Below are 24,212 nucleotides of genomic sequence, written 5' to 3' on the forward strand. Positions count from 1 at the left end.
ATTTCTACCTCCGGAGCTGCAGAGACTGGATCTGTGGTTGTAGGCCACTTGCTGCCCCTGTGTTCCTGCTCGACAATATTATTATTATTATTATTATTAATTTATTTATTAATATTATCACTACAATACATTATTACAATTTTAAAAATTCAAGGTGGTATTTGCATTGTGCCCCCCCCCCCAAAACCTCTCTCTCTCTCTCTCTCTCAAAACCTAACACGGCAGCGGCGGATGGCCCACCATTGAGTCTGGTTCTGTCCAAGTTTTCTGCCTGTTAAAAGGATTTTTTTTCTTGTCACTGTTGCCAAATGCTTGCTCATGGTGGGATTTGTTGAGTCTCTGTAAATAATATTATAAAGAGTACAGTCTAGACCTGCTCTATAGGAAAAGTGCAATGAGATAACTTCTGTTATGAATTGGCGCTATATAAATAAAACTGAATTGATTTGAATTTAATTCTTGTTTCATAGTCTTCTGTCAAGGGAAAACTCCACTCCCCCCATCCTACCTCCATCCAATTTCTTTGTTTTTTTCTAAAGAATTAATAAAGTTTAACACATGTCTACTTTTCCCATGCTTGAAAGCATGGCCTTCTCAGTTGCTGAAAGATACCAAACATCTCACATATCTTATGAATAAACATAAGACAGTATTACACAGGCTCAAAGATGGCAATCATGTACCATATCTGGTATTATGACAATACATAATACATATTGTCATAATACCATATATATATATATATATATATATATATATATATATATATATATATATATATATATATATATATATATATGCATATACCTATAAGCACAGCAAATAGTTAAATAAAATCAATACATGTCAGTGTCAATACCATAGACTGTATATAAAGATGGACGACATGACAGCTCCCCAAAAGTGAAGCCAAAACATCTCGATCAACCCCTGGTGACTGGCTACAGTATAGGTCATAAATCCTCCATGTTAGCAGATGGGACATGAGCTAAACTAAAAACTCAAAGTACACATCAAATAAATTTTTCCCAAAGATGGGTTCTGTCATTTTAGGTAGTTCTTATCACACTGATGTATGTTCAAGTGTCAATTTTTCAAGTTTGGGTCTAATTAGTTATTTGATGCTATAAAAAGTTTCATGTCAAGATTGACAGCTGAGGCCAGCTCGGCTTATCTACAGCCTATGGTCAGTATTCCTTGGCTCATCGGTATGTGCATTTGCTTTCTATCATTGCGTGATGTGGGCATGGGAGTGTCATTTTCAGAAAGTTACAAAAATTATTGCATAAAACCCTCTTTTTCTGACCTTGGAAAGGAGTAGGGGGAGGGGGTTCTGGATGCCATTCAATGACCTGATAAGCACTTCCTTTTAGGCATACTGATGCCTTAATACCCAAGTGGGCTCGCTATCAGCTCTGATCACCGACCACCAACAGTTTGGTCGGAGAGTCTGGTGTTTTAAGCCAGTAGAGGCTAATGTAGCTGTGAGCTGCAAGCTGCTAACCGCATGCCGCTGGCTACAGAGGTCACTTCTCACTTCTCACTAAGCTCACTTCTTTCTAAGGGTGCTTTCACACCTAACCTGTTTGGTTCAGTTAAAACGAACCCTGCTGTGTTTGCCCGGTTAGTACGATTCATTTGGGCTGATGGGAAAGCTGTCAATCAAACTCTGGCATGGACCAAACAACCGCGCCGAGACCCTTGAGAGGAGGTGGTCTCGGTCTGGTCCAAAACAAACTCTGGAGTAGATCATTTGTGATCCAACCTCGATCTAACCAACTACCATAAATTTCCATTAACATATCACACTTACCAAACACGTCTTCGGTTTAACATGTTGACAGCATGTTGTTGTAAGTTACATGCTCAATATTAGCTTCCTTGTTCTGCTTATTCATCTGAAGGCAGCATGTCTTCTTTGCAAAGTGTGAAACAGGATAGTATTTTCAAGACGTTTCCTCAAAATGCATTCGGCATTCTGCTGGTTTAGTTTTGCTTGGTATATTGCCCAAATATTTACCACGGTTATGAACAAATGCCAACTGTGCCATTGCTCCATGTTAAATTGCATAGCAGTGTTTCTCTCACAGAAATATACACTAGTCCAGAACACAGGACCTTCTTCCGGTATTTACTTTCTTGCTGCAGCTCCAGACACATCTGACCAATAAGCAGAGTGAGCGTTCTCACACGGTTTGTAGTGCTGCATTTTGGTTCGCTAGGATTTTATTCTGTGTGAAAAGAAACCGAACCAAGGGGAAAACGCTCCAAGTTTAGAAACTCATCAACTGATCCGGACCACAGGAAATGAACTATAGGTGTGATGCCCTAATTCCTTTTTTTTTTCATTTTCAAACTTGTAGTCTTCAGCCCCAACCGATGCTGACTCAAGTGACATCCCTTGTGGCACAATATGCTTTATACGACTATTTTCACATGTGCAGTAGTACTCCCCAACACATGGAAACACTTTCATGTGGAAAATCAGCGCAGTTCCCCTTTAATGCTAAAACCAAGTCCTAATCTGAAAATGACACCTCATAGATATACAAGGTCTGTAAAAAATCTTTTCACTTATGAAATGTCCTTATCTTTCAATCTGTGGTTGTCATGAGGATGTCCAATGTCCTCTTGTACCCTGCACGTTGTCCTGTCAGTTTGTGGTTGTATGTTTCTGCAATGACTGCCATGTCAAATTCCTATGCATGAATAAACTGATTCTGATTCATGTAAAATAACACACACACACACACACACACACACACTTACAGGATTGTTGTTCCTTGGCCCGGCTGGAGGTTTTGTGGGACTGACACCAGACAGTGACACCATCTTCCAACAGCTTCAGAGTTCGTCGCTTCTGCCAGCGAGGTGAGCGGACCTTTACATATAATAAATGAATCCATTAAAGCTCATTCATTTTAATACTATTACCGGCTACTACTAATAACTGACAACTATTAGTAGTTCAAAATTAGTAATACCTTTACCATACTGGAGCCCTGCAACATCTGCCTCACATCTTCATCATCGTGCACTCCTAGAAAGCAAACAGAAAAAATGGTTGACGAAAGACAGATGTGATATCATAAAAACTGTACATGATTGTGTATGTGATGACAGTAAGTCTGCACAGAATCCTGATCTGATCTGAACTCAGTAGCACTGAAACAAGGCAGGGGGTGAGGAGAGAAAAGGGAGGATGAAAAGAGAAAAAAAGGGTAGAGCATAGTCAGAATTAGAAGTTGGTGTATATACACACATCTGTTGGACCGCAGCAGCTCGTATGGGAGCTCTGTAATTCTGACATTATGGTCCTGAAACAGTAGTTGGGTAGAAATGACAAGGTATGGACAGAGACATAAAGAAAGACAGAAGGACTTGATATTGTGGAAGAAGAAAAAGTAGAGAGAAGATGAGGAGTGACAGACAGACAAAGATTGAATGGTGATGAGGTGGGACGGGGACGGGGACGGGGAGGGAGGAGTTTTGATTCCAGAGGAAAGAAAATTCCAATTAACTAAGTGCTTTTGGCCTGTTATGACCTCTGACACCTTTTACAAAGATGACAAGTGATGAGGTGTGCCTCTCAGCTGAATGTGGCTCTATTTCAGCCATAAAAGATTATGTAATACACTCATTCCTTCATTTGCAAGCAATATGTGAAGCAGTATTTCTGTCTGTATAGCCTGTTAATAATAACTGTTAATCTCTCCATACTGTTAGGTAGGATGTCCCTGAAGGCATGACACTTGATCCAGTACTTTTTAACCGACTTAATTGTTTTCAGCAACTTTTTTTTAGCTTCGGCATCAAATTCCACTTCTATGCAGAAGCTCCATGTTGCAGTCAATACTACTGATAGCTACTGGCATCCAGCAGCCATCATGGGTTTTGTCTAGTTTCATTCGTGGCAAAATGGGTACAACGAGGAAAGCTTTGAATTGCTTCTTATTCTGCAGATTTAGGGTTGTATGAAATTGGATGGTGCGACACAGCTAATACGTTCAATTCCTTGAACTCTGGTTTTCTTCTATTCGTCCGAGGTCAGCGCTGTCAAGATGGTTTGCAATTGGTCAATGGTGCAAATTTGCGTATCAAAGTTCACCAAAGTTCAACTCAAAAGCACTGCTTGAATTTTCTTAACCTCCGCGAGTGAATCCACTGATCACAGCGATTTAATGCAAATGAACTGGCTTTTAATTTTACTGTTTAAAATGTAGTTGTGACTGAGCTCTAACATGTGGGTGGTTTCTTCTGTCCTCCCACTGTGCAGCCTGATACTGTAACTTCCAGACTTGAAAAATGTCAAAACTTCCTTTTGTCTGAATCTACGTAATCTGAATCTGAATATGAACCACTGATTTTCATCTATGTGTAACGTGATGATTACAGATTTAGAAATGATCAGTACTACGCTGGATGTCTGTGGAAAGCCATGCATATGAACTATGTATTATGACCATTTTTTACCATATAATTTAAGTCTGTACGAATATATCTTGGATTTTAGTCGAATTTTGGTGTCTAAATACTGTTTGTGAGGCCTGTGTGCAATTTGAAATGATACAATGTTGCAGAAAATACTAATCAATTCTAATTTAGGGAGTTATATTTGGGGCTACAGATGTTTAAGCTCAGCAGCTTCACTCCAGCAGTATCCACATTGTCATCTGCCTCCAAACCCTGCTTTTATTATGCAGACAAGCACATGTTACAACTTCTTCCATTAGCAAGACACAATCGAGCAAATGGAGGCACATCTGCACTCTCACAGGTGATAAATAACTCTGGCTCCAGGTCTTGGTGCTGAAATAAGTGACAAATATTTACATGAGGGAATAGTGGACAGTGCTGATGCAAAGTGGACATGCAAAATAACAGAATAGACAATTCCTGGATTTTTGAATTGACTCCTGAGTCATGTAAACATATTTGTTTACTATGACTAAACTAATTTCCCCCACTAATGAGATCTGTTGTCATGATAATATTCCACATATTCTCCTGCAGGAGAAGTAAGTATCATATGACAGCTATATTAATGGTTCCCAGCTGTGAACATACAGCTTGGCCATCTGAACAGAGCAGAAGACTCTCTGCTGCTAAATCACCGGTAAAGATCATTTTCCTGCTGGCTGGCAACCCTAAACACAGCTTTAACTCCACCTTACAGCTCTGAATACTTAGTAGAGGTTAAAAGGGTCCGTTTACCCAAATTACAAAAAACATATTTCTCATTTTCCTCTAATGGTATTTAGCCACGCAGTATATGACATATGAAATCACCGGGCTGAGGGAAAAGTATTTATTTTAGTGTCCAGTGTTATTTCCCACTCCGTGCAGGTTTTAAATATGTCCTCATGGCACCAGTCAGAGGGGGATAACGGGACTCCTGCATTCATGCGCGGCTACTACAGCAGGTATTACCTCAGAGGGAGAAGCCGTCATCACTGAATATTCTCGCAAGAGCTGTAACACAAACACTCACCCAGATTCCTCAGGGGATCGATGGCCTTGGACTCGGACGTCCCGGCTCCATTCTTCACCGCCGGGGCTGCTTTCTTTCTGTTGCCCAACATAGCGCGAGGAAGATGCGCTTTATGTCGCTCTGCCTCCCTGGCTTCCTTTGGCTTCGCTGTGTTGTTTGTCAGACAGGAGATCAGCAGTCTAGTGGGCCGGCTGTGTGAAGCTCCTCTCCACGGCCACGCAGCGCAGGCTGCACCTCATGCTTTTATCCCGGAGGAGGCGAGCAGGCGCCCGGCCAAGCCTTCAGCCCGCTGATGTCACCGAGACAGGATTTATAAACAGCTGAAGGCTTCCTGGGGGGAGTTTCAAAATAAGAGTCGCTAAAGTCGCTCGGCTGGATGCCAGCTGAGCACAGCTTTACACACGCGACTCGTTTTTCCAGAAAAGTGTAAATCGTATTATAATGCTATAAGAAGAATCATTATGAACCCTGTAGGTCTAACAATCACAAGATTTATTAGCATATTATAAAATCTATAACTTAAATATTCTTAACTCAAGGTCCAATTACTAGCTTTCCCCGCAGCTTTCAACCACATCTCATGGTCTTCCTCAGTGGAAGGAGTTTGCTGTTGTCATGGAAACAGCTCAACTGAAATGCCCATGGATAGAATGAGTTTCACTCTAAACTGCTATCATTTATTTATAATGTCTCCCTCCATGCTTCATTCAGTCCCGCTTATAAGAAATGTAATTGCCAGGAGCAAATGGTAATTAACTCCATCTGTAAATGAAAACGAATGGCCGTCTGAGCTCAGAGGCTGTGTTTAATGAAAATAAAAATCTCTCAGATAAAACATAATCTTCTGAAATGCTGCTCTGTAGCGCGCTGTGTTCTTGTTGTTTGTGAAAGTGATTGCGACGTCACTGCTGCTGTCCTACATGTAATAGAATTACATTATTAATATATTTTAGATCTGGCTGAAATCCTCTAGGTTACTGTTGTCTTCATCTGTGCTCTGACTTATACTGCTAACACCTGCAAAATCGTAGCCACCATAAATGACACCTATCCAGAAATGTATTTCATAGAGGTTTTTATTTTTGGTAAATTGAATTAGGCTACAATCTCTGCCCATCAAACTACGGAAGTATAGCTGAATATTTTCCTAATGATGTGTCCTTTTTCCCGCCGTTTTCTGTTGTATCAATAAAAATGAAAGACTTTTTTTTTTTATTCACAATCGTGTCATGCTTTGGTTTTAAAGGCAAATTATCAATATTTCCGGGTTTTGTATTGTGTGTGTCCGGCAGCTTGACAACAGACGGGACTTAAACGGATTACAGACCGAGGAGAGACGCTCATGCGTCCATCATGAAATAGCCTTCCTCTTCTCGGTCTACTAATTTTATCCAAATCACAGTCTAAGTGATGAACGGACTGATAAACAGTTTATCCTCTAATACTGTCCGCTGTAATTGGGGCAATGGTAATGATTTATACACAAATCGGCCCATGTGTCCCGTGTCGGAGCGCACAGGATCCTAAATGAACTGATGGCTCCGGATCGGAAACCGGCCTTGCCTCTGTGCTGCCAGCTCAACCGCTTCCTAAACTGCGCTCGCGCGAATACGCAGGCTACACTAGATTCGGTTTAAAAGAGTGACAAGGAGAAAGGAAATACAGATAACTTTGTTTCAGAACTGATTTTAAGGATTTAAGTAACCAGGATGATTGGCCCCGCAGTGCAGTAGCTATAGGAAGGGAAGTGTTTGGCCCCACAGCCGCTGAGCAGCTTTCACAGGAAAGAACGGAGCCGTGCGCGCGGCGCTGTCTCCGGCTCTCCACACCCATGCGCCGGCACGGACCGCGACCCGAGTCCTACCCTGCGTTTCCAGACTTTATTCTTTTTACTTGTAGCACGCACATCTTTAAAAGACTCTTTGAATTTTTGTAAATCTAAGAATGCACTTTGGCTGTGTAATAATTTGGATGCTCTTTCTTTGAAGCCTGTAACTCTGTAATTATGGCTTTCTTTGTTCTTGGTTTCATTTATGTTCAATTGTTCGACCTGCTCTACTTGAAATATTGAATGTTTAATTAAAAAATGAATCAATAAATAAAGAACTTGTAGTACGCACCGCAGCCGCCCTTACTAAGGACGTGCTGTTGCCTGCAGCATGCATCCTAGTGGGACATATTTCGTCATCACATGGCGTCTCGGACTCTGACCTTCTTGCTCGTAGTTCCGTCGCAGTCCGTGGCGCGGCGCTGGAAGTCAAAAGAAAAACGTAAGCGGTTGGGAACATTGTAACGCGTTGCCATGGAGATACACCATCACTGCTCTGCTGTTGTTACTTTGTAATGTATGTAGCATGCAGTATGCATTATATTACCATGTTCTCTGTCATTGTTATTTTCATAGCTATGTCCTTTTGTTGTTATCGGTTATCTTAATGTTCCTGTCTTTCCCGCGTGTCGGACTGCTCACCGGCAGCGCGTTAGCCCTGCACACAGCGCTCTGTCGCCGGCTCAGGGCTTGTTGTTGAATATATTCTCATGCAGAGATGCAGCTGCTGGCACTCCAAGCAGCCTTACATTTCACTTCATTTTATTTGTTGTGTAACAGACTTGCCAATTCTGTTTTGTAAGGGCATACATTTTTGCAAAACTTTATGATATGTGAGAGTGTTTAATCAGATAAAGGGCTGTCAACTCTGGAACATAACCAACTGAAATCAAACTAATTCCTGATATAAAAGCTTTTACACCAAAGGTTAAGTTCTGCTAAAAGCCAACCAGAGCTGTACCCATTTGTAGCTAACTGTACTCTGAATACCAAGGTGTGTTGTTGTATGTGTATTTTATTGACACTGTAGATGTAAAAGCCCAACTAGGGACGAGAGCTGAAAATTAACAATAGCTATAAACTCGCTGGGAAGCACATCAGTTTCATGATCTGTATAGGAACTATGTTAAATTGCATCATCCCTACTAAATATAAAAAATCAAATAGTCATTGCAGTCCTAATACGTAATGCCTTTGTATCTCAAACTGTAGATAAACCATGTATGAAATGAAGTGGAGCTGCTCTAGCACCACCCTAACGGTGCTGGCAGGATTGAGAATAGTTATGAAATATAAGAATAGCCAGAAAAGCATGCTGGCTTGCATCCTGGAATTTTAGGCACACTGCATTTGACATACTATGTATTGGGACATACTAAGTAGTATGGTAGTATGGGTATTGGAACGCATAGGTACTATGCCGAAGGCATGACCCGCCCTACTGTGCCTTTGATTGGCTAGTACTCGTTGTCTTCGTTGGTTGGTTTCGTTAGATTTAGGCAAGAGGAGTGAGATTGGTTAGGGTTAGGGTAAGAATATCAGGGTAAGCCAATCAGAGGCAGAATAGGGCGGGTCGTGCCTTCGCCATAGTAGGATTCGGGATCGGGCACTGACAATTGTCATTGGAATGAATAGGCGCCATTTTGGGGTCCAGTATCCAGCTCTTATAATGCATCCGTTGGCCGGGGTTGGAGCCGGAGATGATTGGTCAGTCTCATCCCAGGTAGGTCCATGGGCAGTTTCACAAATAAACTTTACCGTCAAAGTGAACCCATAAATAGCCGAAACCACAATTTCTAGCCGGCTCAGTGAGCATTTTCGTATTTGTGTGGTGTCTCTGTTCAAGACCAAACCGTCTGTGTTGGTGATGGCAAGTGGCAGGACACACAGCCAGTGAGGTAAATCAAGTTAATAAGCTAACTACTGCTAAGCTACACTCGGGTTCCTAACTTGGTTTGCTAAGTTAGCTAGCTCAGCTAACTCCCTAATGTTGCACTTCGCATTCTTGTTTTTTTTTTTTTGCCTTATCAAATCAAACTTAGTTAGAAATTAGTAATACGGTGTTTCTCGGTATAAATATGCAGCAGAGTATCATGCTTTTAAATCAGTAAATTACCATAAAAACAGCGCTATAATCAGTATAACTAGTAATTACGCTTTCCGGATGTGGATTAACCTGTGTCCCAACAACCTCTAATGAAACACCGAGCAGTGGGCGGTATAAGCACAACACTACAGTACCTATAAAAGCTATTGTGTCCTCCATTGGACTTTAATGTTTTCTTTGTTATTAGATTTTTCTGAAAGCCGTGACCAGAAAAATACTTATATCGCAAAGTGAAAGCGAATAATTACAAATTGATATAAATGAAATATAAAATGAAGGTGTTTCAAGTGATTTAATATTAAACATACATATCTGAAGGGTCAGACTCCTCCTTAGAGTTTTACGACAAAAACCTGCCTGCTGACATTCTGAGGGAGCTACAGTATGGATGGGGAATGTGCACAGTTGTTGCGTGTTCACCAGACTAAGCTTTGTGGCAGAGATGCAAAGATACAGCTGAAAGGGGAAACAATCTCTGCTAAATCTTGACTTTAAAGGGGTGAATCCGGAATTTTGTGTTTTTTTTAAAAATACCTTTATAAGTCTATCACTTTATAGAGATGAGTTGTCGCTTAAACATTAAAGTCAAAGGGGAGGGGGGATTCCCTTTATAGGCACTGGATTTATGAAAGTGCTGCTTGGTGGTTAATGCAAATGCTGAAGCTGATGGACCTAAAAACCTTATGTCCAGTTTTGTGAGATATATGAGCCTGTCACGGATGTAAAAAAAAAAGCAGCATGCTATAAATACAGTAAATGGTGTTCAGTGTTGCGCGGGACATAGATCAAAATGTAATGTTCATTTTCGATTCCACTCTCCTAACTGATTTCCCTGCAACAGCTGTGTTTGTGTGCTCCCTCAGCTCCAGTTGCACTCGTCCCTCCAGCTAGATTAAAGGAGTCACAGTGTCATGCCGGTCCCGGCTATGGCAGAGCCTGTGGTTGATCACCAGAAACAGTTTCAGGCTGCTGTGGATGTCATCCATAACCTTCCCAAAAATGGTATTTAACCTTTTACAGCCATCACATTATCTCTCACACCATGTGACTGAATGTTTGTTGCTGGTTAGACTGTAGAAACAGTTCATGAACTGTATCTTTACGCAGAAGCCTCAGGGCAGTTAATCTGTAAGTGCAGCTGTGATTCATGCTGTGCTCTCTTGTACAGAGTATAAAACCAAGCTTCATTTAAAACCTGGGTGGCTTTAGTGTAGCCAAATGTATCAGCCAGCATAATGGAAGACCTTAACAACTATGTATTATCTCCTGGATATTTTGTCATCTAAAGAAACAGGACTGAATACAATCTCACCTCACATTCTTCTTCTTCTTCTTATTATTATTATTATTATTATTACATGCAACACAAACTGAATGATTTGTTAAGCATTTCATCCAATATGTGTTGTTGCCAATAATAAGGTGACACCCAGCGGCCAATTTCTTAATGGATTTTGGTGTAATGCTGTTTTCATAACAGAGTGAGCCGCACATTTTATTGAAAAAACTACCTCTGAAGTTGACAATATGTCTGCAGTCTTCCCTCGGTTTCCCCTTGTCCAGACAAATAGAGACATAAGCAGACAGTTAAACAAACCTGATAAATGTCTGTGTTATTTTGCAGGTTCCTACCGGCCGTCCTATGAGGTGATGCTGCGTTTCTACAGTCTTTACAAGCAGGCAGTGTGTGGACCCTGTACAGTGCCTCGACCCGGCTTCTGGGACCCAGTGGGTCGCTACAAATGGTCTGTGATGTGTGTGTTTGCTTGTATTATATCATTGTAATCACAGTCAGGTTAGTTTTCAGTAGCAGATACACCAGCTATTCAGTTGCTCTTTCTTCTACCAACAGAATGCCATGCAGTTTATACTGTACATCACATTTCCATTTAAAAATCAGTTTTTAATGTGGTGTTTTTGAATTAATTTGGCCAGTAGACATTACAACACAAGTTTGCTACATTTGCATGGAGTTTGGTGTGATGTTCTCTCTGTCTAGTTACTTTGTCTTTAGGTACCAGATACTTCAGTTCATCTCCACACTGTGTCATTCCACCGTGTTGTAGGTGAAGCTGCACAAAGGCTAAAGTGGGGTTTGAACTTAATGGACTGTCAGTTCAGTTCACTTCTAACAGATTAAGAAGGTGCAATCAAATCCTTAAGGCGCATGCTGCTTCTAGCAAACATTTCATTGTGTGTATCTTGTATTTGGCCTTCTCAGCACAGGGCTGTATGCAGAGTTTTAGAAATTTGGGGGCATGTCCCCCCCCCGGAAAAAATTTGGTTTCCCTGATCAAAATAAGTGCATTTTGAGATGTTTGGAGAGCAAAAATTGGATAAAAATAGCTTTAAAACCATATCAGTGGGCAGTAGCATGAGAAGGTTAAATGTCGCAATGAACGATCCACACTACAATCTGGAAAAACAGAAGAGGCTAAACTGATCAGGAAACATCTGAAAATGAATGTTGACTATGTTCAATTAAAGTGTTCAAGTAAAGGGAAATTCACACTGCAGACACCATCTACTCTTTGTTCTCTCTCAGCCTCTGTATTCACTGCCTGTCCCTCTCTCTGTGACTGCTCAACTCACTCAAGTCAAACTAACTAGCCGGCATCATGATGGATGACCACGGTTTAACGTAGCGTGACCGCACAGTAGCTATTCGTCAGATGATGTCTGGAGATGAACGGCATTGAACTACGAGCAGTCCACTAGTAAAATCCTCTAGTTACCTGTATCACGCTTTGCATGGATTCAGCTGCCTGTCTGGTTTCCTCAAGTTGTTGACATAATGAAAGAACCACCGTGTTGAGTAAAGCTTTTATAGTAACGAAAAGATCATACCACCACCACCACCCACCCACACACAAGCAAAGACGGTGGTCAGTTGAACAAGTCAGTTATCTTGGCGTTGTACAATATCTTTGCCGCACCAAAGTAAAGTTATTTTTAGGCAATTATTTAACGACTTTTATTACATATGCCTCGGAAAAAAATACAGAGGTCCGGACCTCGGTGACCTCAATCATGGCATGGTAGAGCATACTGCATATGGCTGAAAACATCCTACAATTTTGATTTATTGAATTGGAGGGAATTTAATTGGCAATTTTTGATTAAACTTTCTCCGTACTGAAAATACTGCTGAAATTATTTGTCCATTAGTCAATTCGTTCATCAACGGAAATTGAATCGACAACTTTTTTTTTTCTTCAAGGAGAAATGCCAACCGCTCCACGGTCCAGCTTGTCAGATGTGTTGATTTTCTACTTTTCTCTGTTTTACATCATTGTAAATTAAATACTTTTGGGTTTTGAGCTGTTGGTCAAACAAAACAACACAGTTGAAGATGACACCTTGGGTTCTGAGAAACTCTGGTGGACATTTCCCAGTATTTTCTGACATTTTATTGCCTAAATTATTAAATGAATTATCGACAGACTAACGTAAAGTGAAAATACTATTAGTACTCCCTAACTGAGAATGTGTAATGCTTGTGTTATGTTGTTATTTATAAAATTATACCCTATACACAACTGTCAAATTAATGTCATCCTGAAATGAACCATACATTTTGGTAGATTTTCTGTCCACAACCTGCGTTACTTACATGCTGTCTTGTCAGTGCTCTCTTTACCTGTTATTTTTGGCTAGTCCTATCAGTGAATCTCAGAATATTGACAAGTACAGTTATGTGTTTTCACTCAAAAATTAAAATCATGACATTTTAAGTAGTCATTAAAATTTTACATTCTGTTCTAAAACGTACAGGTAACCAGGGATGGTTGGGGTTATGTGCATTCATTTGTTGGATCTTGTGAGAAGACTTACTCCTGCATTCGGGATGAAGAGTGAATAGGTTGTATTGACTCAGACAGAAGTATAGCAACTTAAAGTAATCTAACCGGGATGTAATAAAAGCATAAAAAAGATCCAACTAGAAATGTTGTGAAGGTGCAGCAAGCAAGATTGGACAACAAACATCACATGACATGACAGAATTAAGCTGGTTGTCAAATATAAATCCTAGATTTCTACAATGGGATTTAATGCAGGTGGACAGATAACCTGTGTGGGTGGCGGGGGTGGGGGTGGGGGGGTGGTCAGTGGAATAGTCTGGACCTATGAATCAGCTTCTGATTTATCTGAGTTTAACTGAAGACAGTTTTGTGATCGCCAGTTTTTAACGTCTGTATTGTAGCTTGCTCAGTTACGTTGTGTTTTTGGAATCAAAAGAGAAGTAGATCTTTAGGGCAACATTTATTGATCCTGATGAATGATAAAGTGTCATTGCTAATCAGATCTTGAAAGACTACATTTTGTGTTCAGAAAGCATATTATCTTCATATTGCCAATGTTGAATTGAACTAGTGACGCTGCAAAAGTTGGCTAAGAATTCACATGGCATAGCAGAGTAGCACAGTACACTTTACATGATCAGAAGTACTGTGACGATGTGCACCGTTTTTTCTGAATGATTGTTCTTGTGCATGTGTTAGGGATGCCTGGAGCCACCTGGGTGAGATGAGCAGTGAGCGTGCCATGGCAGCATACGTGGACGAGATGAAGAAAGTAGCACAGGAGGTGCATGACAGATTTATTTTGTTCAGATATTTCAATGTAACATTAAAGTTTATGGAATTTTTCTGGCATGATTGCATCTGCACACTGCAGATGGTAAAAAAACAAAACAATTTACATTTAATTTACATTAATTAATGTCCCCAACAATGAATTAATAAATAATTTTGATGTGAAGAGCATCAGCTGAATGCTTACACCATGACTGAGCACATCAAGCCCACATTTGGCTGTCAGGTGATGTTTAGCTATTAGCACTGTATTGTTTAGATTAGGTTCCTACTTGTTTTTTTAGCTCTCGGATAAAAAAAAGATGCCTGGTCAGATGAACGCAGGGACTTGTAATTCGCAATCTTGTGATAACTAAAGGTTTCCACTGACTCTGCAGGTCATCGACACCATGCCCATGAATGAGAAGACAGCCTTGCTCTTCCACCACTTCGAGCCTCTCTACCTGGTGATTGATGACATGCCGCGGCCTCCAGAGTCACTGCTCACACTCAGAGAAGGTCAGAGAGCCTGAGGGTCAGCCTCTAACCAGCACTAACCACACAGCAATAATCTTTGATTAGAAATTAGATCTGCCCCGTCAGTTGCTCCACCTCTGATGAATTGACCAATACTATTAAACTGAACTGTTTCTAATGCACTCCACATACATCGGTATCTTTTTGATTTTATTAGTATTAGTGTGACATCAGGTTTAAAGGTTTTCTCACTCCAACAAGGACATATTTTTTGGGCAAACTGGTAATTGTCTTGAAACTATTTAAATTTATAGATGATATACAAATACTTGCGGTTGGACACTTAAGAACAAAAATATTGGTGTTTGTTTTCAAAAGCCCCATATTGTTGAATTTTTGACTATTTCCATTATTTGACATTGTTACTGATTTTTTTTTTACACATATAATTAGTATTGTTATCAGGAATTAGTTTTATCACATTCTCTAAGAAACAGAATTATGTATGCATTTCATTAAACGCTAATTTGGTAATGTTGGTACTTATTTGAAAATATAATAAGAAAAACAATATGCAGGAGGAATAACAGGAGCTGTTATTATTTAAAAAAAAAAAAATTAATAACAACCCCTGTTAAAGCTAAAATGTTCAGCCACTAAAATAATCTATTTTGAGTGCTCCTAGAGTAAACTTTTTCAGATGCTTTCTGTGTTTAAACAGCCAGAAAGCCAATTTTTCTTAGAATTTCTGCCCTTGTGGCTTCTATACATAGACATAAAATGATTTTCTTATCAAATGATCATTTCCATGAATCCAAAAGTATAAATTCAGTAATAAATGTAACTGGCACATTGCTCTTTAAAACTGCACTAATCAGGGCCCGAGCAGCAACCGCTGCCGTCTGCTAACTTGAATGGGGATAAAATAATTGAATCGTGCACGGCCAGTCTTGTGGGGCCAGTGTGCAACACGTGACGGACCCGCAAGTCGTAATTCCACAGTTTGGCCGCTATGTCAAATTGGCTTCAAAGCCCAGCGTACTTCCTGGGGGCTTGGTTTGATAAGAGTCCCGCCCTGAAGACATCTACATGCCAATATTCACTCATAGTCATAGCGCCCCCTACTGGCAACAGGAAATGACATGTTTTATACTTTTTTTTTTTTTTTTTTTTTTTCAAAAATGAAACCAAGAACAAAGAAAGCCGTAATTACAAAGTTACAGGGTTCAAAGAAAGAGCTTCCAGATTATTCTATAGCCAAAGTGCATTCTTAGATTTACAGACATTCAAAGACTCTTTTAAAGATGACATATCATGAATAAAAACATTACATAAAGGCTTAATATTGCCAAATTTACATTTGTGAATGAAAAAAATTGCCATGACAATCATGCTATTAATTGTTAAATCTTTTGATTTGTCCTCCAGTACAACGCCAAATTTAACATCATTGTAATTGAAAGAACGGACACCTAAGTTGTTTTGATAAACCCAAATACAAAAACTATCCCAAAATATCTTTGAATAAACACACGAGAAAAAGAGATGCTCATCTGTTTCAATGTTAGCTAAACAAAAAGTACAAACATTGTCCTCAATATTAAATTTTGAATGTAAAAATTCTTTGCATGGATAAACATTATTTATGTTTTATACTTTGATGTAATCCTCCTAGCAGGATGACCAGATCCACCTCAAATTTGGACAGAAAATCTTCAAGACCTTGATGATGCTTCATTGTGAAGTTTTTCAATTTTAATCAAATGCCATTGCCGTGGCAACCATTATTCGCCGTGAAACAAGAAGTTATTGTAACTTAAGTGCACATCGTCCAATCTGCCCCAAATTTCACATGTTTGATAAGAGTCCTGGCCTGAGGACATCTACATGCCAGTTGGGAGTCATAGTCATTGCACCACCTACTGGCAACAGGAAGTAAAGCCTTGTGTGACAATCATCATTTGATTTAGTCTGTATGACCCTAAGTCACTAAACTGGACATTGATCATTACATCTCTGCAATACTTGAAATAATTGTGCAATATTCTGTGTAATACTCTGGTGCAATATTTAGTTTTTCCTATTTATTGATATTGATATTATTCATACCTCTATTACTGCTGTGCAATATCCACCGTCTCATAATAATCTTAATAGACTACACTTAATTTGACAGTACATGCACTACTACTTATTACTTATATTATTACATTGTATTATTATACCGTATTATCATCATCAACCGGTAAACCCACTTGGTACTTCACACTTATTTTATGCCGCGACTGCAGCTCGCCCTGACATGTGGTCAGGTGCGACAGCCTGTTCATCGCATTGTCATTGACAGTGGCAAAACCACAGAGAATTAGCACCAAATCTGCAGCTCTGTGGAGAATTTTAGCCTCATTGTTTTAGTTTTCTGGCTAGCAAATTCTCATCAACTTGGTTTCCAGCAGCAGTAGACAGCTGTTTTCAGTGAAAAAGCTCTAAAACCTAATACACACTACCAAACATCAGACACACACAGTCTGAGACTAGCTGAAGTGCTAAAAAGACAGATATTCTTCTGGTGGAGACCGAAACAGAGCTTAAAAAAGAATGAATATTTGACTTGTACATATATCAGGTGGACACAAACATTACTCCTAATGAATGCTAATGTTGTTCCGTGCCTGCTGGATGTGTAAATAGAACACTGTTTGCTAACATATTAGCAGTTCAAGTGGGGTTGAATTTTACCATCTGTTAGTGAATGTAAATGTTAGTACATTTCAACTTTGGCTGGTAAACTGTCCTGTACAGCTAAACAGCTATTAGCCAGTGTTTCTCTGCTGTCAAGCGTGTTGACAGTCTGCAGTTTCCTTTTTCACTCTTTTTATGGACCAATTAATGGACCTGTGGTGACTTTTTGATCAACCACAATGTAGATGTACCTAAGAGTGTTTGTACATTACTGCAGGTCTTAAAGGCAGTGAGCATGCTGACAGACCAGCAGAAATGAAGGATGAGGATAAGGAGCAAGGTGGCCCTAAAGAATACTCCTCTGGTCCAGAGAGTGCAGATCCAGATCAGGACTTCAACTTGTCTGAGGTTTTAGACCTCACTGCTAACACCGTCCCTCACGGTATGTAATTGCAGGAACGTGACCGTTCACACCTCTCTTCCTGTCTAGAACACACTGAAGTGATCACACAGAAAGTTAGAGCTGAAAGAAAGATGTCTTCTTTACTTCACCCTGCCACACAGTTGACAGCGACTGGTCAGCAATCATAAAGTTACAGTTCCTATAATGATCCCTGTTATCATCCACTAATAATTGGGGATTATTTTTTCAAACCGATATAAATAGACTATTCTGCGTTCTTCGTAGAAAAGGTTTCAGTCGTAGTCATCTGGACACTGTCTTCAGAATCAAGACGTTTCGGCTCCCATCCGGAAGTCATTCTCAATAGTGAAAATGGTCTGAGAACTCAGAAATTTAAGGAAGACTCCTTAAATTGAGAATGACTTCCGGATGGGAGCCGAAACGTCTTGATTCAGAAAACAGTGTCCAGATGACTACGACTGAAACCTTTTCTACGATGGAATGAGACGAATGAGGGACTACACCGCCTATTCTGCTTTCTATAAACACAAATACAACATGCTTGTTGTGCTTCTGCAGACTCCGGTGTGTCTGAGTGTTTGGTGTTGACCAGCGACTCAGAGAGCGAGATTTTCTGTGACTCTGTGGATTCAGTGGAGCAACTCGGCAACATCAAGGTACGACTCATTCACATCCGCAACCGGTGGATGCAGCACGCGTGGCGTTGGCAATATACAGAGCAAATTAACATTTCTGCAGAGTATCAGACACAGTACAGCTAACTATTCCAGTGAGTACATGAAATGAATGTGAAATGAAACATTACATGAAAGGACATGAAAGTAATGAATGAAACGTGTAAATGGAGTTTTATTATATGCAAATAAGACTATTTCAAAGATTGATTTCTGTTCACAGATTCCAGTCGTCAAGTCCAATGGTTTTCACAACAGCCACGTGTCCTTGGAGTCCTCTCCGGTTCAGAGCCATCAGCTGGAAGGAGGCCTGGCGGTCAGACAGGTCGGAGCAGGTCAAGGTGGAGAGGGGGCAGAGGATGGAAAGGGTCAGGGTCCCATAAGAAGGAGTCGAGACACTGAGCGGGAAGGGGCCTTCCAAAACTGGAGAGAACGTAAGCTGCTACAATATGGAACCTCAGTGTTCAATATTAAATGAATACAAAAGACATGAATTATGAATTATATGAATCAATTGTGTAAAATATAGAAATGAATGTTGAAGTAATTGAAGACATTTTTAAAACTCAACTCATTGTTATGAAATGTTATTTCATCATTCAGAGTTTTATTAAGTCATTTTTATTTCTCAGTGTATCCCACAATTCACCACGGTCTACTGCGTCACACCAGTCCAGTGATGGTAATGCGCCTACCAGCTGGTTTTAGGATTGACAATAATCAACAGACATGAAGAAGTTTAAGTTTATGACATGTTGGATTCAGCATGAATATGTCCAAACACTACAAAGTTATGGCAGAACCTACACAGATGGTTATCCCGCAATATTAACAAGAATAATATCGCATATCTGACACTGTCTATTAAATATCATATCCTTTTATCAAATGATCTCAATAATAAACCAACCTCACAACCCTGCCTAGCATGTGCATCCTTGTTAAGCTAAATAAATAAAGGGAGATGTTAGTTTCTGTCTGTGTACTGTTTATTTACAGCAGCAGCTAAAGAGTTGATTCAAAAGTACTTTAGCATTGTTGTTACTCTAGCTAACACGAGCTAGCTGGCTAAATCTGGTAGCAGTTGTTGAGTTTACTAAGAGGCAGGGGCATGTGATAAGGTGAGAAAGCACTGACAACACCCCTGTCATGAAAAGTGACATGAAATAAAAAGTGTTATTGGGGAAAAAATGCCATTAGCTCATAAAAACACTTTTGAAAAAGGGCATTTTGAAAAAAAGAATAACGTCCTATAATACTCATGAAAATAAGAATGATCAAATAACATTTTATGAGTTGAGTTTTAATTTTTTCTTAACCATATTGTATAAAATATATAAATGAAACAATAATTAGTTAAATCAGATATTTATTTAATAATGACCTGTTTTTCCTCTTTTTGCATGACAAGTCCAGTCTGACTTCAAGCAGTGCTTCACTTCACATTGCTGTTACTGTGACTGCATGCATTGTTTGTCGGATATGTCAGGATTCAAATAATGATCGGTCTGTAGGTGGTGTTCCTCATGGTAGTGCGAGGGGGGGGGCCCCGGCCGGTGGTGGAGGGGCCGGACGAGGAGGAGGGGACGGTTCGGAGGGCGGGGCTGAGAGGCAGCATGATGCCCAGCTGCAGCAGCAGATCATCCTGGCCCTGCGGAGGCTCAGAGAGGACATGAGGAGTGTGATGGACAGGCTGGAGGTGGTGGAGAGGCTCGCTGCCACACATGTAAGCACGTATATGACAACTGTTCATTGTTGACAGCAAAAGTGTTGGATTCTTATAGGGGAAAACTAATTGATGTTTAACATTAATGTCAATTTTTACTTGAAATGTGGTCATAGATATTCGAAAGGCTCAGCTCACCTAGTCTTTAAGCTTCAAATATAAAAACCAAGCCCCTAACAATGGAGCAGCTGAAATCTACAGAACTGAAACTGAACTGGCTAAGTAATTGTTACAACATTTAAATTAATTAGCAAACCTTTCATCCTCCTGCAGGTAAATTGTGGTCATTTTGTATTTAATAACATGACATAGTTGGACATTGAGGCTGAAATTCAATGTCAGTTTAATTTTACAGTTGCGTTTGAATTGATGTTTGAGTATAGGAGTGCAGAGGTGAAAAGGGAAATTGAAAATGTCAGAAAAGCAAGATGCCTGTGGCAAAAGTAGGTTGCTGTTATTCTAAAGATTTTCTCATTGTCAACAAATCCCATGAAAAGATCTAAACCAACAATGCGTTAGTCCATCTCTCAGTACTTTCCGACATCCTTACCCTGGAAGCAGGACGGTGTGTGTGGGACTGAGTCAGAATAAACTACAGTGTGTGTGTTCGTGGTGATGCAGGAACATGTCATGGGCTAAGCTCTGCACAGGAAGGGCCAGAGCCGCCTCTATTTTCTGAGGAGGCTGAGGTCCTTCAACATCTGCCGGACCATGCTGAAGATGTTCTATGAGTCTGTGGTGGCCAGTGCTATCCTGCATGCTGTTGCATGCTGGGGCAGCAGGCTGAGGGTAGCGGACGCCAACAGGCTCAACAAACTGATCCGTAAGGCCGGTGACATTGTGGGGGTGGAGCTGGACTCTCTGGCGGTGGTGTCAGAGAGGAGGATGCTGGCCAAACTACATGCCATCTTGGACAGTGTCTCCCACCCGCTCCATGACGTGCTAAAAAGAACTACCTTCAGTGGAAGACTCATCCCCCCACAATGCACCACAGAGCGCCACAGGAAGTCATTCCTGCCTGTGGCCATCAAACTCTTTAACTCCTCCCTCTTAGTGTCAGTCTGTAAGACCCGAAGTCATTAAACTGGACATTGGATCATTAACATCACTGTAATATACTTGACATAATTGTGTAATATTTTAGTTTAAAATTCCCTATTTATTGATATTGATATTTATTCATACTTCTATTACTGCTGTGCAATATCCTCCGTCTCATTATAAATAAGCAACACTTAACTTGACAGTTCATGCTACTATTACTTTATACCGTGTTATTATCATCAACCGGGAAACCCACTTTGTACTTCACACTTATTTTAATTTTATACTTATACCCACCTGGTACTTGATTTATCTGACCTGTATTATAGTGTATTATATTTTTTGCTTAGTCCTTCTCTTCCTGTGTGCACTGACGTGACAGTGAGCTGCTGTAACAAAAGAGTTTCCCCTCAGGGATCAATAACGTATTTCTGATGTCACCCATGTGTTTTTAATCGTTTCTGGACAACAGTGGAGCTCTGTGGCACAGAGGAAGGAGATATATCATTCACACACAATACCTGTTGTTAGTAGATCCATTCATTGTTAGTTTGGCTGTGCACATGGGATTTGTTGACAAGAAGAAAACTGTAGAATATCACCTGACTTGGTCTTTAGCCTGCCTTCAGTGCTGTGCAGCTCACTGCTGGTCTCTGTGTGACAGACGCTGAGTTCAGAGTGGAGACCGTGCCTGCAGTGTGCAGCCGCAGCCTCGCGACATCAGGTAAGAGAGAAGCAGCATCTCAGCTCGTGTCTGCCAGATATTCTGAGAAGTAGTTCCAGTTATTTACTTCTTTCTGTGCTGCAGTCTGTCACTGCACTGTTGGCTTTGTTCCTGAACATACTAAACTGAAGATAATGTATTCAACCTAACTGCTGAATGTGAGCATGAAAGTTAATTCTGGACTCTTCATCAGCTAATCGTTTAGGCTGCGAGATGCAGTTGAAAGCTCTGGAAACTGCTAGAAAGTGGACCTTGAGTTAGGATTATTTGTCTGACTTTATGGCCAGGTAAAAGATCTGTTGAGTGAAAGGTGGGTTTGGGTTTAATGGCCCTCAGCTTTATTGTTTGGGTTCAGTCTCCCTGACCTCTGCTAACCCCGCTGTATACTGCCTGCTCAGCACCAAGCAGCAGACAGACCCAGCTGGACTGAGACCAAAACAGCTGAAACGAGTGAAGATTGGACTGACGTTTGTCAGGTCGCCACAAGCACGACTCCACATGTAAGATTATGTTGCTCAGTGTCTGCTGGATGTGCCTAGTCAGGCAGCTGTTTGCTAACAACTGTATAAGGTGATAATATGTCAGTGTTTTGTTTACAGCCTGTTCGGCTGCCCCCAATTGGCTGAGAAAACAGTCCACACTTCATTAGTCACTGTGTGTACAATTACAACATTTCAGACTTGGTGCTGCGCGGTGGTAGCATCATGATTCTCTGCTTTAAGAGTTCGCCATTATGGGTACCTGCTGTCTGTGGCCGCAGCAGCCGCTGTTCAGCAAAAGTTCCACAGTTAGTTGTCAGATGTGTGATGTGCAGATTTCCCAGTAAAATCCAGTATTGTGACAGCTCCTGGCCATATACTGAGATGTTTGATTTTTTTCTCAGGAGAGGTGGTGGCTGTTTGATGTGTCAGGTCAGACCGTCCTCCTCTTCCTGTTGTGGCCGTTTGTTGCTCAGGGTGTAGTCTACCTGCTGAGGAAAGCCCAGAGGAGAAGTCGTATATCTTCATGAAGTGAGCTGACGAAGACATTCAGCCGTTCACCTGCAGTGATCCATCGGTGCAAGAAGTTTCATTTCTACAGCAGAGAGGATTCAATCAAATATGAATTCACGGGAAGGCTTCATCCTCCTTTAGAGTTGTGGACTTGCAGAGAAATGTGTCTGGCTGTGTTATACACCTCAGGATCCAGAAATCCTCTCACTCACTGCAGCATATACATCTTTATTTAAATTATTCAAGTGGATTAATCGGATGGCTTCTGTTGGCAGCAGGAAGCAGATACTGAACCAAACCTGGATAAGTGCTTGTACTGATCATGAGAATCCTGAATGAAGAATTGGATTATATTATTAAATTATCCAAGTCAGTGACACATAATGTACGTTCACCATAGTCCATTTACTTTTGGGTTTTGCTACCATATCAATGTCTTTTGTAATATACAGGATATTGTCAGAATACTAACAGTGTCGAAAACAGCACAATGCATCCAAAGTATCTTCTTTCCAGTGAAAGAAGTCCGTCTACGGATGTCTTGCTAATAAGTCATGCAGTTGTAATAATGTCACTGTCACTTTGAAATCCACTAACAATACTGAAATGGAGGATCAGTGCTGTATTGGCTGAGATGACTCTGTGGCTACACTTGTCATTTGATTGGGATCTTTCAGATCTGATTCTTGACCTCAGATTGTTTCAGTCTCTTTTGACTTACAGTATATTTAAGAAACTCTTTTCAGTGTTCTGGTACTCAATCTCTTCGACTGCTTGTGTGCTAACTACTTTAATTACATCTAGAATGCAGCTTCTGATCACAGTGACACCATGTATCTAATTTTGTGGATCCAATATCAATGTTAACATAATCAGATAGTTTTGTTACATCTGCAGTCACAGTAAAGCACACCTAAATGACAAGTGTAACTGAGACTATTGTCACTTAATGATGGAAGAACTGTTTTCAAGACTGCCCTGTAACGAACAGTCATGTATAATACTAAAGCATGAACACAAATTAAAAATCTATATTGATTGGTTGTGTTGCATCAAGACTCAGTGGCAAATATCAAGCGTGTCAGCACAAGGCCTCTAGTCTGGCCGCGGTAAACTGACAGTAACAGCCGGTAATGCTGTTTATGGTGGTTTATGGTATAAGGACAATATTGGACAAAAGTCATAGGCTAAGAAATTAACTGTGAACTGTTTTAAGTTTAAATTGTGGGAGTAATGAAATAAGTTGTTAGATCTCTGGATATTTCTTTTCTATCTTCATTTTTCATTCTAAGCCTAGATCGTAACAGGGATCGGGGGATGAGGAGGAGTATGAATCCTTTGTAGGTTCGGGAAGGAAGGACAGCAACAGAAAGGATGAAAAAGTAAATGGTGGGAGTATGTGAATGGGAGAGTCTTGGTTGGGTGAGTGTGTGTGGGTGTGAAGATGATGGGATAAAGTGTCCTACTGT

General features: G+C 40.5%; 2 protein-coding genes across 12 annotated transcripts in view; one reads left to right on the forward strand and one right to left on the reverse strand.

Annotated features, from left to right (window-relative positions):
- Positions 1-7,720, reverse strand: part of plcd3b (phospholipase C, delta 3b) — a 40,015-nt gene extending 32,295 nt beyond the window's left edge. Inside the window, exons 1-4 of the mRNA XM_044177588.1 lie at positions 7,612-7,720; positions 5,492-5,822; positions 2,985-3,040; positions 2,770-2,881 (exon numbers count right to left, since the gene is read on the reverse strand). Coding sequence (XP_044033523.1) covers positions 2,770-2,881; positions 2,985-3,040; positions 5,492-5,582 — 259 coding nt within the window. The 5' untranslated portion in view covers positions 5,583-5,822; positions 7,612-7,720. The remainder of the gene's footprint in view (positions 1-2,769; positions 2,882-2,984; positions 3,041-5,491; positions 5,823-7,611) is intronic.
- An 11-nt stretch (positions 7,721-7,731) lies between these two features.
- acbd4 (acyl-CoA binding domain containing 4) lies at positions 7,732-23,786 on the forward strand. 11 transcript variants are annotated; one of them, XM_044177591.1, is made up of 13 exons: positions 7,818-7,836; positions 8,955-9,042; positions 10,290-10,428; positions 11,051-11,180; positions 13,929-14,013; positions 14,399-14,519; positions 17,437-17,601; positions 18,142-18,239; positions 18,481-18,691; positions 19,772-19,983; positions 21,692-21,751; positions 22,150-22,251; positions 22,635-23,786. In XM_044177591.1, the coding sequence occupies exons 3-13, from the start codon at positions 10,338-10,340 to the stop codon at positions 22,758-22,760; spliced, it is 1,401 nt and encodes a 466-aa protein (XP_044033526.1). In that variant the 5' UTR covers positions 7,818-7,836; positions 8,955-9,042; positions 10,290-10,337; the 3' UTR covers positions 22,761-23,786. The 11 variants fall into 11 exon arrangements, with proteins under 11 accessions (XP_044033531.1, XP_044033526.1, XP_044033527.1 ...); XM_044177592.1 differs by having other exon boundaries at positions 7,820-7,836; positions 10,268-10,428; XM_044177593.1 differs by lacking the exon at positions 7,818-7,836 and adding an exon at positions 9,166-9,217 and having other exon boundaries at positions 8,938-9,042.
- The last annotated feature ends 426 nt before the right edge of the window (positions 23,787-24,212 follow it).

The sequence above is a fragment of the Siniperca chuatsi genome, linkage group LG20 (assembly GCF_020085105.1).
Source record: "Siniperca chuatsi isolate FFG_IHB_CAS linkage group LG20, ASM2008510v1, whole genome shotgun sequence".
NCBI lineage: Eukaryota > Metazoa > Chordata > Actinopteri > Centrarchiformes > Sinipercidae > Siniperca > Siniperca chuatsi.